This window comes from Pteropus medius, unplaced genomic scaffold (genome assembly GCF_902729225.1).
Source record: "Pteropus medius unplaced genomic scaffold, Ma_sr-lr_union100, whole genome shotgun sequence".
Lineage (NCBI taxonomy): Eukaryota > Metazoa > Chordata > Mammalia > Chiroptera > Pteropodidae > Pteropus > Pteropus medius.
In genome coordinates, this window is record NW_024354911.1 from 4,853,119 (window position 1) to 4,865,080 (window position 11,962).

At 38.0% G+C, this 11,962-nt stretch overlaps 1 protein-coding gene and 1 pseudogene across 1 annotated transcript; one reads left to right on the forward strand and one right to left on the reverse strand.

Annotated features, from left to right (window-relative positions):
* Positions 1-3,933: 3,933 nt before the first annotated feature.
* TMEM202 (transmembrane protein 202) lies at positions 3,934-7,681 on the reverse strand. The gene is made up of 5 exons (XM_039856546.1): positions 7,601-7,681; positions 7,110-7,365; positions 5,456-5,605; positions 4,995-5,126; positions 3,934-4,538 (listed from the first exon to the last, which is right to left on the reverse strand). The coding sequence occupies exons 1-5, from the start codon at positions 7,679-7,681 to the stop codon at positions 4,267-4,269; spliced, it is 891 nt and encodes a 296-aa protein (XP_039712480.1). The 3' UTR covers positions 3,934-4,266.
* Positions 7,682-10,197: 2,516 nt separating this feature from the next.
* Positions 10,198-10,759, forward strand: LOC120597828 (NADH dehydrogenase (ubiquinone) complex I, assembly factor 6-like; annotated as a pseudogene).
* The last annotated feature ends 1,203 nt before the right edge of the window (positions 10,760-11,962 follow it).

The following is an 11,962-nucleotide window of genomic DNA, read 5'->3' on the forward strand; positions in this document are numbered from 1 at the left end:
ATGTTCATTATACCCTTCTAATTTATGCAATAAAGCTCTTGAGATTTTTATTTTCAGTTCTAAGAGTCTAAAAAAGTATTCATCATGTGCATTCTTTTACTATTATTAAATTTATAGGGGTGATTGGCTAATAAAATCATAGGTTTCAAGTGTACAATTCAATAATACGTCATATATGTATTGCATATGTTTGTTTTTAGTTTTTCTTTTCTGTTACATTTGTTTGTTTAAACCTGTGCTAATACCACACTGTTTTGATTACAATAGCTTGACAAGTCCTAACCATATCAGTTAGGGTAAATGTCTCTATCTTATTTTTCAAAATTATCTTGGCTCTTTTGGGTTCACCACCCAAAGTTAAATTTCCTTCCATCACCAAATATTTGGCCCCTTTTACTCCTATCTACCTCCCCCCTCTCTCCCTCCTCTCTGGTAACCACTGAACTATTGTCCGTGTCCATGAATCTCTGCTCATTTGTCATATTTGTATGTTGCTTTTAGTTTTATATCCCACATATGAGTGAAATCATATGGTTCCCAACTTTTTCTGTCTGACTTATTTTCCTTAGCATGATAGTCTCAAGACCCACCATGTTGTCACAAATGGCAGTATTTCATCTTTTCTTATGGTTGAGTAATATTCCATTGTATATATGTACCATAGCTTCTTTATCCAATCATCTATCGAAAAGGGTACTTTGGTTGTTTCTGTGTCTTGGCCACCATGAATAATGCTGCCATGAACATTGGGGTGCATTTATCTTTATGGATAAATGTTTCCAAACTTTGTTGGGTAGATGCCCAGAAGAAGGATTGCTGGGTCATATGGTAATTCTATTTTTATTTTTTTTAAGAACCTCTATACTGTTTTCCACAGTGGCTGTGCCAATTTACCTTCCCACCAGCAGCATATGAGGGTTCCTCTTCCCCCACAACCTCTCCATCACTTGTTATTACTTGTCGACGATAGCCATTTTAACAGGTGAGAGATGGGATCTCATTGAGGTTTTGATTTGCATTTCCCTAATGACCAGTGAAGATGAACATCTTTTCATATGTCTTTTGGCCATTTGTATGTCTTTTTGGAAGAAATGTCTGTTCAGGTCCTCTGCCCATTTTTTTAATTGGATTGTTTGTTTTACTGTTGAGTTGTATGAGTCCTTTGTATATTTTGGATATTAGGCCCTTATCGGAGCTGTTGTCTTCTACCATTCAGATGGTTGCCTCTTTGTCTTATTGGTGGCTTCTTTTGCTGTGCAGAAGCTTTTTAGCTTGATATAGTCCCATTCATTTATTTTTGCTTTTACTTCTCTTCCCTTTGAGGTCAAATTCATAAAATCCTTTCAAAATCCAAGGTCCATGAGTTTAGTACCTATGTTTTCTTCTATGCTATTTATTGTTTCAGGTCTTTATTTCCATGATTTCTAATTGGTTCTTTTTCATTTAAACCTGTTCTTACTTTATTTCTATCTATTTTTGTTTTATAGTTTTTTTGTAATCTATATTCCATCATATATCTCTTTGTACATCCTAAGAATATTTAGTCTTTATCATACTATACTCCAAATAATCTGAAATGAATTTATAGTCTGATTGTTGACTTTGAGTTTTTTCTGAACTTTTTTTTTTTACATATTTAGAATTTCTGTTTGCAGGCACAAACAAGTTTTTTGTCACCTTTTTTTGCTTGTTTGTTTCTTTCTATGCTTATTCCATCCTGTAGTTCTGAAGTTTCCTTACTTTGGCCAAAAGCCCCAGTCCAGGGTTGGGTCTCAAAATATGGTATTTTAGATTTCCTGTTGTGTTATGTGGTCAGGGACTATCACAGACCTAGTTAATGAATCAAAGGGCTGCTTGGTCAAACAAGGTTGTATTTGTCTACTTTTACTTCTTTGGTTTGTAGTTCCAAATAAGCCACAGAACCAGTCAGTGCTTGGCAGTAGTCTTTATTCTGTTTCTTTTCATAAGTCCCTAGTTATGTGCTGCAGTTGTGAAGCTGGCTCTATTCCATGTCTTGAGAGGCACTGTTAGTCCTTTTCACTCCACAGGAGCTAGCTGTCTTCCTGCTTACCTCTGCTTAGAGCCCATTAAGTCTATGGCTTAACTTGAACAATAGCCTTGTGTTTTTGTTATTTTTCTGGTCAGTGAAATTGCTCGTCTCATTTTAACCTGGATTAATATAATACCTCTCTCTCTCTCTGTCTCTCTCTGTCTCTCTCTCCCTCTCTCTCCCTCTCTCTCTCTTTTTCTCTCTCTCTCTGTCTCTGTCTGTCTCTTCCTCTTCATCTATCATGCAATGCATGTGGAGTGGAGGAGATGTATCAAAAGGTCATTTACTGAGCTAACTTACGGGAAATACACTTAAACCTTTTAAGGAATTCTCTAGAAGCACAGAAATAGAGAAAGAAAATAGAGTATTCAGTTTCTAAAGGAACAATGAAATGTTGTCTCTGCTTATAAGATCATCCTCTGATAGCAAAGATGAAAACTTTGTTATTATTACTGCCTATTCTTCCCTAATAGCCAGGGTTTTTATCATTATTGTCTTATTATTTGGTATCTTCCACTCTTACTCAGGCCTGCTTCCTTCTCCTTACCCCACTTAAGACTTCCATTCCCTAAAGATTCATCAACACTCAGCTCCCTGTCAATTTAGTCATAAATTAAAGTATTAAAACCAAATTATAAATAAAGCTTATGAACCCAACGAATCCTTAATTAGTCAATATGTGGGGTATACTTCGTGTGTGAATGGCGACAGTAGGAAGAGGAGTTAGACTTGTCTACATGTCTATTCTTACAACCAAAGACCCAGGAACAGCCTGAAGAGCCTCTGAAATGAGGCCACTTGGAAAAAGGAGGCACCAGTCATATTGCCCTAAGATCACCTGCTATGACGAGAAGCTAACATGGAGAAAAGGGTTTTCTAAAGCAGAGCCAAAGTGAGGTGTGTTCATATATGTGTTTGTATGTGTGTCTCAGTGTATGAGTACACACAAACATGTCCTGCTAAATCTTGAGAATAAAAGCAGAAATATTCATCTATTGGGCTTCTGTTACCATCTGGAAAAGTTTGGGAATTACTGATCAGGGACTGGGATTATAAGAATTACATAATTGCCCGTGTCTGTTTTGTTTGTTTCCTACAAAGGTGTTACCAGTGACTCTTTATTTAAATCAAAAAGACCTAAGCGCTCATCTTTAAGAACAGCAAGGGGTGAAGCTGGGCACTGTAGTCCATTCCATTGCCAGGCTCGAGGTGGAGAAGAATGTACCTCAACCAATTCAGTAGTAGTGGCAGCTACTAAAGGAATAAAGGGCAAAATAAATGTCAGAGACTTTCTTCATGGAATCTGGTCTGGGTTTGAAAGGGATTTTTAGCCATCAAAAGATCTATGTAATTGCCAGAATCCTCCCCCTTTCTCTACTTACTTAGTCTTACAGGGTATATAAAACATGGAAAAATCTTTCAGTTTGGTCCACTAATATACTCAGGCTGAAGAAAGCCCTTTATCTTCATTTGGTTCATTAAAACATAATTGATGCCTAAGGAATCAAAAGAGACATAGTCTTGTCAAGAATCTGATGGAGGCTGTGGCCGTCTTCATAGAAAAGTACAAACGCAAGTTTTGTATAGAATTTCAGAGTTTGTGGATGCCTGGTTAAGGTATCTCTCAGCCTATGGAGAAGCAATGGGTTCACCTAATAGACTGTAAAGGTTTCAAATTACCAATCCTCTTAGGAAATGGAACCTCATGGATTCCCCAGAAGCCCTCCAGGACCTCTCAACACCTTTAGGTGATAAGTATTATTGTTATTGGTGTTCATTCCATTTCTGGTAACGATATCCAATTCAGACTCAACAATATTGTCCAAGTACCTTCCATCCACACATAACAAAGAAAATTGCAAACAGAATTAGATGACATTTTTCTCCATGGCCCATTTTAGTTCATGAGATCTTTGATGCCCAAAGAGATCTCTGATCCACACACTGCATCTATTGTTAGTTTCTTTCATTCATGATCCTAAACACTGATGCTTTCTTATAGAAATTTTTTTATTTACTAGGTTTTCATTACTTTATAACTATCATATATATTTTGGATCCAACACACACAAGACATTTCATCAGCTTTAATACTGTCTCCTTCAGTAATGTGGACATGATATTACGAGAGTTTTCTTAGAATCTGCACAATCATTCCCAACTCAGTAAGCTTCTCCCCCATTTTTAAGACAAATAGTTGAGTTTTCCTATCACCATCACATTTCTGTATTGGGTAGTTCTGCATTTGGTACTTCTACACTTGGTACTTCTGCATTTGGTAGGTCTGCATTTGGTAGGTCTGCATTTGGTAGTTTTTCCTCTCTATCACTTAAAAATGTCACTTCAGGCCTTGACCCTTCATCCTCAGTTGGTGGTACAGTAGTCACTGGACCGATCCCCAACCTTGACTTCTCTACAGGACTCATAGTGACATTTTGATCAAGGGAAGGAGCTCTGAAAGTTAGGTAGTTGAGGAAGGAGATGATCCCTAGGGGAAGAGAAGAATTTGAGGTGAGTTTCAATAGACACATGGCCTTTTGGCTTTTAAAATTCTTACTCATCTCTTAAGTAACTCAGTTCCAAAGGCCTCTTTTCAGTGAAGCCAACCCTATTTTTCCACAGCAGAGTTAATTTACCCTCCTGTGCTTTCATTCCATTATAGTATTTCTTACATGGTTAGGATAAAGCTTGAACCTCCTGGATTCAAATCATAATTACACTACTGTGCAGTCTCAGGCAAATCACTCAACCTGTCTATGGCTCAGTTAGTAGTATAACAGGTTACTAATTCCAGGTTTTCAATTCCATACCATACTGCCTCTTGATGTATAAATATTCTAAATATAGGAACAGTCAGTGCTTCTATTTCTCCTAGATTCTATCTCCCTTTCAAGAATTGATTTCTCTTTCCATCCTTATAGCATAAAGCAGGGGATTGACTCACCAGAAAACATGTTTAAGAAGACACTCCACCAGTTAACATAATAGGCCCATAGGAGATTTGACTCCATGGCATCCCTGGCATGCCAGGTAACCTGTGCCAGAAATAGGATGAGGCAGAGGAGCAAGCAGATAGCTAGGACCAGAAGAAAAGATGTCACAACCCATCAGTGTCTTCAGTCTGCCTTGACTACCACCCCAACTCTTCTTCTGCTCTAGATGCCGTATCTATGGCAGGATCAAATTGGGGGAATTGACCAACATGGGGGGAGAAAAAAAGAGGCTTCTACCTCTCCCTTGGCATGTCACTTAAAGTGTATTTTATACAATAAGACAGGGCAGGAGCTGTCTTGATGTAATACTGAAGAACAAAAAAGGGACAAGAGAAAGGATGAAAGACCCACAGAGAAACTTTGCTCCCTTGACAATTTTACCCCGGCATCACCCTGCAGTCTATGTTTGTACCTGAGATGAAGCTGAGCATGGATACCTTCAGATCCAAGTTGGTATTCATGTTTCCTTTTCTATGGAGGCAAAAGCTGAAGAGCAAGCTAAGGCCAATGAGTATAGTGAGAACAGAGACGAGGAAGAAGGCCCTGGAATATTGGAGGTAATCTGCCAAGGAGAAGAAGAAAGGAAAGATTCGGTTAGTCCAGTGGGAAACATCTCATGAGAAAAACAGATGGAGTCTTTGAGAAGGGAGTGAGGATTAAGGAGGATAAAGCTGAGCTTGCTATGTGGCATCCAGGGTACAAATAAGGATCTTCTTTCTCAGCGATTCATTAATACTGAAATCTCTTTACTAAAGATAATATACAAATAGTTGTGGGTATGTAAATGGAATTGCAGCTTAATTTTATGCCTATATCTTTAACTCCATTTTTCTAGTAAGTAAACCTCTAGATATACCTAATCATATTGCTTTGGTTATACCCATGTACATGGTCCCCAGTGTGTATGGAAGTGTGCAGCATAGTATATTACCATTTAAAAATCTGTTAATGTCATGGTTGAAAAATTCTCTCGTCATCCATTTGATTTGCCTTTTTTTAATGGTTGAGGTTAAAATAGTTTTTCCTATGTTCATTAGACATTTGTCATTTCTGTTTACAAATAAATTATTTGAGTATTTGTCTTTTTCCAATAATTTTAATACATTTTCATATATTAAGGCCATTAATCTCTTATCTTTCATACTTGTTGCATATATTTTTTCTAGTTTTACTTTTTTAGTTGAAGATGCTGTTGAATTGTCCGCCTAACTTTGATTTTAGTTTCTTCCCAAGATCTTGCTTTAGGATCCTGCCCCATAGTTCCAAATGCCCCAGCCCATGGCCAAATAACTGATGCTCCACCTCAGGGTTGGGCCTAGGTGCACCCCATCCCACCCTTCCCAGCATCTGGGGCCCCTCCTTCTCTGAGAAGGAGAAATAAATGCCTTACTCATGTATATTTTCTTTCATAATACCTGTTTCTTTGTGTAAATACGATGAAGAAACTGTTTAGTGTAGTTATGCCTTTCCTCTAATTCTTGGTTCTGATTGAAAATTCATGATTTGGTATCTTCCAGCCCTCAAAGCTTATTTTTAAATATTTTGTGTTATATTTTCAGATTTAAATTCACATAAAATTTAACATTAATAATTTACTCCAAATAGCTGGCATTTGTTATACTACATATATGACATACATTTAAGTTCTCTTCTGCTGTTAGCAGAAGAACAAGTTGACCTTGAAAGTTAAATCTAGCGGAGGCTGAGACACATTGCTTTATCTCTCAGCTATAATTAATCACTTCTTTTCTATTTCTGCAAGCCACATTGGAATACCAATCACATTGCTTCACAGTATCAGCTTATGAATGACAAAAGAGTTCTTCCTAGAGAGTAAAGAGAAGTTTCTCTCATAATTTGGGAAAGAAAACACTCTGGGGTAGGAGGGAGAAAGAGAAAGGGTACACTGAGGACACCAAAGAAAAGGATGGCTATATCCACAGAGATCCATCCTAGACTTGGAAACGTGAGGGCCAAAAGATCTTGGAGGAAGAAAGATGAAAGCCAATGTGGCAGAAAGCTCTGGAACTGTGGGGGGCTGTGGCATTTAATTTAGTAGCACTCACAGGGTGGCTTGGGTGTGTGGCTCCAGCACAGCTCATGGTTGCATGAGATCCAGAGTCCTGCATAGAGCTCAAGACCATTCTTGATCACCAGGAACTGCACCCAGTTCAGTGTGGACACGCAGATCAGCAGTAGGAGGCTAAAACCACATAGGCTGCCACAGAACATTCGGATGTAGATGTGTGTCTGATCCACTTGCTCCTGCCGCCTCTGGGGTAGCATCGAGGCACTCGGATCTTTGTTGGTGGGGAGGGTAGGCTACAAGGATGAGGGAAATATTGCCTATCCAAAAAGATAACCCTTGATCCCCAAGGTCTCCTCCTCCTCTCTACCTTGAGTATCCCCATGTGGGTTTGATTTGTGGTTATCTATCTCTACCCCTTCTATAAAAACAAAAAGATAATCTTTTCTCTATCTTTAGAACACTCTGACTAGGCTTCCTTTAAGTAAGTCCTCATCCTCCCATCTGACCTGTAGTCAAGTATCTCCTCACCCTTTGGTATTCCCGGTTCCCCTTAAGTTTGGGAACCTTAGGATTGTGGAAAGTCAAGACTAATTGTTCCTCCCTCTCCATCTTGGCAGCCAGTTCACTTTCTAACTGCCACGGAATTTGTCTGAGCACCTCCTCACACATGCTGGCAGAATCAAAAGGGGCCAGAACCTATGGCATCAATCCCATTTCTGTTTTATATTCCAAGTCTGGTCAGATCAGGGAGAAATCATTACACATGTGCCTGTATGTGTGATGATGCTCTTCCTTCTCCTTTTTCTGACTCCTCACAACTCCTTTATTAAACAAATTCTCAAATATTTTGTCGGCAGTTGCTGTGGGTCAGGATTTGTGTTAGCTCCTGGGACATAAAGATGAATAAGATACAGATCCCTAATAGCAAATAAAAAAGTGTATCTCGGATGGCTCCAAGATTCAATAGCTTGTAGTTATAATTAAGATTATATACATGATCTTAATATACTGATGTGTGTGTGTATCAGTAGCCCAGAATTCATGATCTTGCCCCAGCTCTAAGTGGAAAGCCCTAGGTGTATCTCGACAGGCTCATGAACCTGTCTATCAGCCATAGTCCTTCATGCAGCATCTACCCTCTTCTTCCCTTCTTGCTCTAGTTCCCTTTCTTTAATGCCTTCTGCTCATGAAGACATTTAAGGGGCACCCCCACCCCCACCCCCCGCCACTGCCACTGCTGATAGGGCTCACTGCAAAAATGTCAGTTACAGCATTGGCTGGTAACCCAAGAGGCTACCAGCCAATGCACTGAAAGCTACCATTCGAGATACTGCAGCAATGTTGGGTTCTACACAAGAGTGAGGAGAATGCCTTTTCCTGGTTCCACAGCCAGCAAAATTTATGCCCAGAGTATCCCAAAGTCCCCTTTTCTAACAACTCTCTCAGAGCTGTTGCTAACTCCTGTCCCTACAAGGGCTTAAAAATCAACCTAAGATGCTGAACAGGTGCCATTCTGTTCCACAGTGTGAATGTCCATTCAGATAAATGCCCAGCTGGATCACCAGCTCTTGTTTTCCACAAATAGATAAACTTTGATTCCCAAGTTTGGGCTGAATCAGAACACCCTATCACATTTTGCTAGCATACCTGTAATCCAAACCACCCCAACTTGAAACCTACTCTTTATTTCAGCTTGTGGGAACTACTAGCAGTTCAAAGTCCATGTTGTCCTCCTTCTGCAAAAGTGTCATTTGACTGTCTCTTCATACTTAGCCTAGTGTCTGGCAAAAATAGTATTTAATGTTGAATAAATGAGTGAGCAATACATTTTTTTTGCAATACATTATTATATAAAGAACAAAGGTTGATACAAAGGGCAGAATGGTTAACATTGTCAGAGGAAACTTGGGGAAGGTTTATTGCAAGAGGTGATATCTTAGCTGGATTTTAAAGGAATTTGCCAGGTAATTCAGGTAGAATATTTGATGCAAAGAGAATATGTATGACTCAAGACAGGAAGCTATGAACAAACAGCACGAGGTTCTCAGGGCACTAGAAGCAGTGTGCTTCTGCTAGGAACAAAATCAAAGGTAAGGGTTGAGGATTACAGATACGAGCAAGGGCTAAATCACAAAAAGTCTTCTTTGCCATGCTATGTGATTTGTTGTCAAGTTTCAATTGCTGGAGTACTCTAGCTCTACTGGCATGATTATAGGAAAGACTTTTCTATCTGCAGCAAACTGGATGTACAGCATGACTATTAGATATACATGTTGGCTAGAGAGCTAGATATAGATTTTGAATAGGCAAGCCTGCATTTCAGTACTTACTTAGTCCCAACAGTCACTGGCTAGGTTACTTTGGGAAATTTCCTCAAATTCAATGACTCTCAGTTTCTTCATTCTGACATTGGGATAATAATCATTCCTGTCTCATAGCAGTTTTGTGAAGATTAAATAAGATTATACACATAAGTCTCTTAATACAATACCTTAAGTACCCAATAAATTCTATTATTGGCGGCTATTGTTATTATTGATAAATATGTTATTTATATCAAGCAATTAATAAGTGCTCAGTAAATACTATCTATTTTAATTGTTTTTAATTGTCTTTCAAACTTTGCTTGAGCATGACTTTGGTACAGACCATCCTGAAAAAGATGAAATACTAATATAAATGGAAAGGATGTGTCACCCTTTACCCTTTCACTAGTGGCACTAAACAAGTACATTACTAAAGATGATTTTGTTATAATGTGCAATAACAGGTCATTTTGTGAATAGTGTCTGATTTGGTAAATGATGCAACTTTCTAGCCATTAAAAGAACGGGTCGGTCATCATTCAACTCTCAGACCTACCAAAAGGTAGGAAAGATGCTCTGGCCTGCTGGGAACTTGCTAGAGCCTGTGATACATATGACAAAACAAGCATTTATTCATACCTGGCAATATACCTGTGTATATTGCCATTCATCCACTTTAAAAAAGCAATTTGGGGTCCCCTGCCTATGTGGGCATCAGTGCCTCCAGAGCCCACGGGCAAGGATGGTGGCTTCAGGAACTCATGGGGTCTGGGAGGAGCCCGGCAACTCAGGGAAAATGGAAAGCAAAGTCTCCCATGCATGGGACTGAGAAGAAAAAGTGGATGGGAAACTGCTGTCAAAAGACATGATCTGAGTAAAAGATAGCTTATGAAAATCATTGAAGGAGAAAAAAATTGGATGACAAGGCATAGCATGATATTTAGGAACTGGAAAATTACACACAAGACTCTATTTAACTCTAGAAACATTAGGTATAATGGATCACAAGTCACATTGGAAACACAAGAGGCATGCCCTATCATGGTAGCAGAAGGGTGTTCCTTTCCTTGGATATTTGTATATTTGACAAATACAGCACAAGGTGTTTCACAAGAGGATTTTCTACAGAAGAACCAAGATTAAAATGTGAGAGAACTAATATATGTCATTGCTAGCTAGGCACACTTGCACTTCAGCTTCTAGGTCCTTCCACAAAAGTGTTCCTATGAAGGCATTTTCTGCTTCTCTTCAGGTTGCTCTGGAGGACTATTTAAAGAAAATTCAACCAGTTGATTTTGATATATCCCACTCATAATTATAGCAGAAGAACACATTACTTCCATTATCTTTGTATATTCAGTCATGGAGAAAAAGATATTAAAATAATTTCATGGCACTGGAAAAAAAGCAATTTGTTTAGAAGAAAACATGGAGTAAGATCTTTGAAACCTTGAAGTAGGCCAAAATTATTTTTTAACCAGGACTTCTGTGCACCAGAAGATACCATTGAAAGAGTAAAAAGGCAATCAGTGGAGTAAGATATTTGTAATACGTGTATCTAACAAAGGATTTGTAGCGAGAATACATAAAGAACTCTTAGAAAAAAGAGTAAAGTGTCCATATAACCACCAAAAGACATGTATTACAATGCTCATAGCAGTGCTTTTTATAATAATCTCAAACTCGAAACTACCTAGTTTCCCATCAACAATGAATGGAAAATTGTGGTACATTCATACAATACTATACAGCAATATGAGTAATCTGCAAGCACATGAGCAATATGGATAAATCTCATAAACATAATGCTGAGCAAAAAAGCTAAACACAAAAGAGTACATAGGCATGGTTCCATTCACATGACGTACAAAACAGGCAAAACTCATCTGTATTGGCAGAAGTCAGAAATACCCATAGGAGGAAGATGACTAAGGATTAGAATGAGACATACGACAGGCTTTTGGGGTGCTGGAAGCGTTCCATTTCTTGAGTTGGGCACTGATTACCAGAGTTCTAGGTGTATATTATATTTTAATAAAGAGTTAAGACTATCTTGAATATATAAATCAAGAATCTTAAAAATGTATCTTTTGTTTCAGTAATTTCATCTCCAGGAATCTATAAAATCAATATTATTATTACAGCTTATTTATATAATCTCTTATCTACTAGGAATTGTGGTAGGCGCTTTATATACATTAACTTGCTTTTGTGAATCAAATTTTTCCATTTCATTTCCTCATTCGTTATTGCTAACATATAAACTATTTTTTCTATGTATTTGTCTTTTATCTGACCATTTGATTGACTCTATTGCTTTTTGTTTCATCTGTATATTCATTTTCATGTTAAAGAAGTCTCCTACCATTTCTGTTTTATCAGGATTTTAAATTTAGAATGGCTGTATCAAAGTCCTTTTTAACAAATATGGGCTTTTTAGAATATGGGCTTTCTCTTTTAATCTATTTAATATAAACATTGCCTGAATACATTTCCTAATGTTCACTTAATTTTGCATTTCTCTAATGAAATATGTTTGGACAAGATACATTATTCTTCTGATGTATTGCTAGGGGTATTTGTT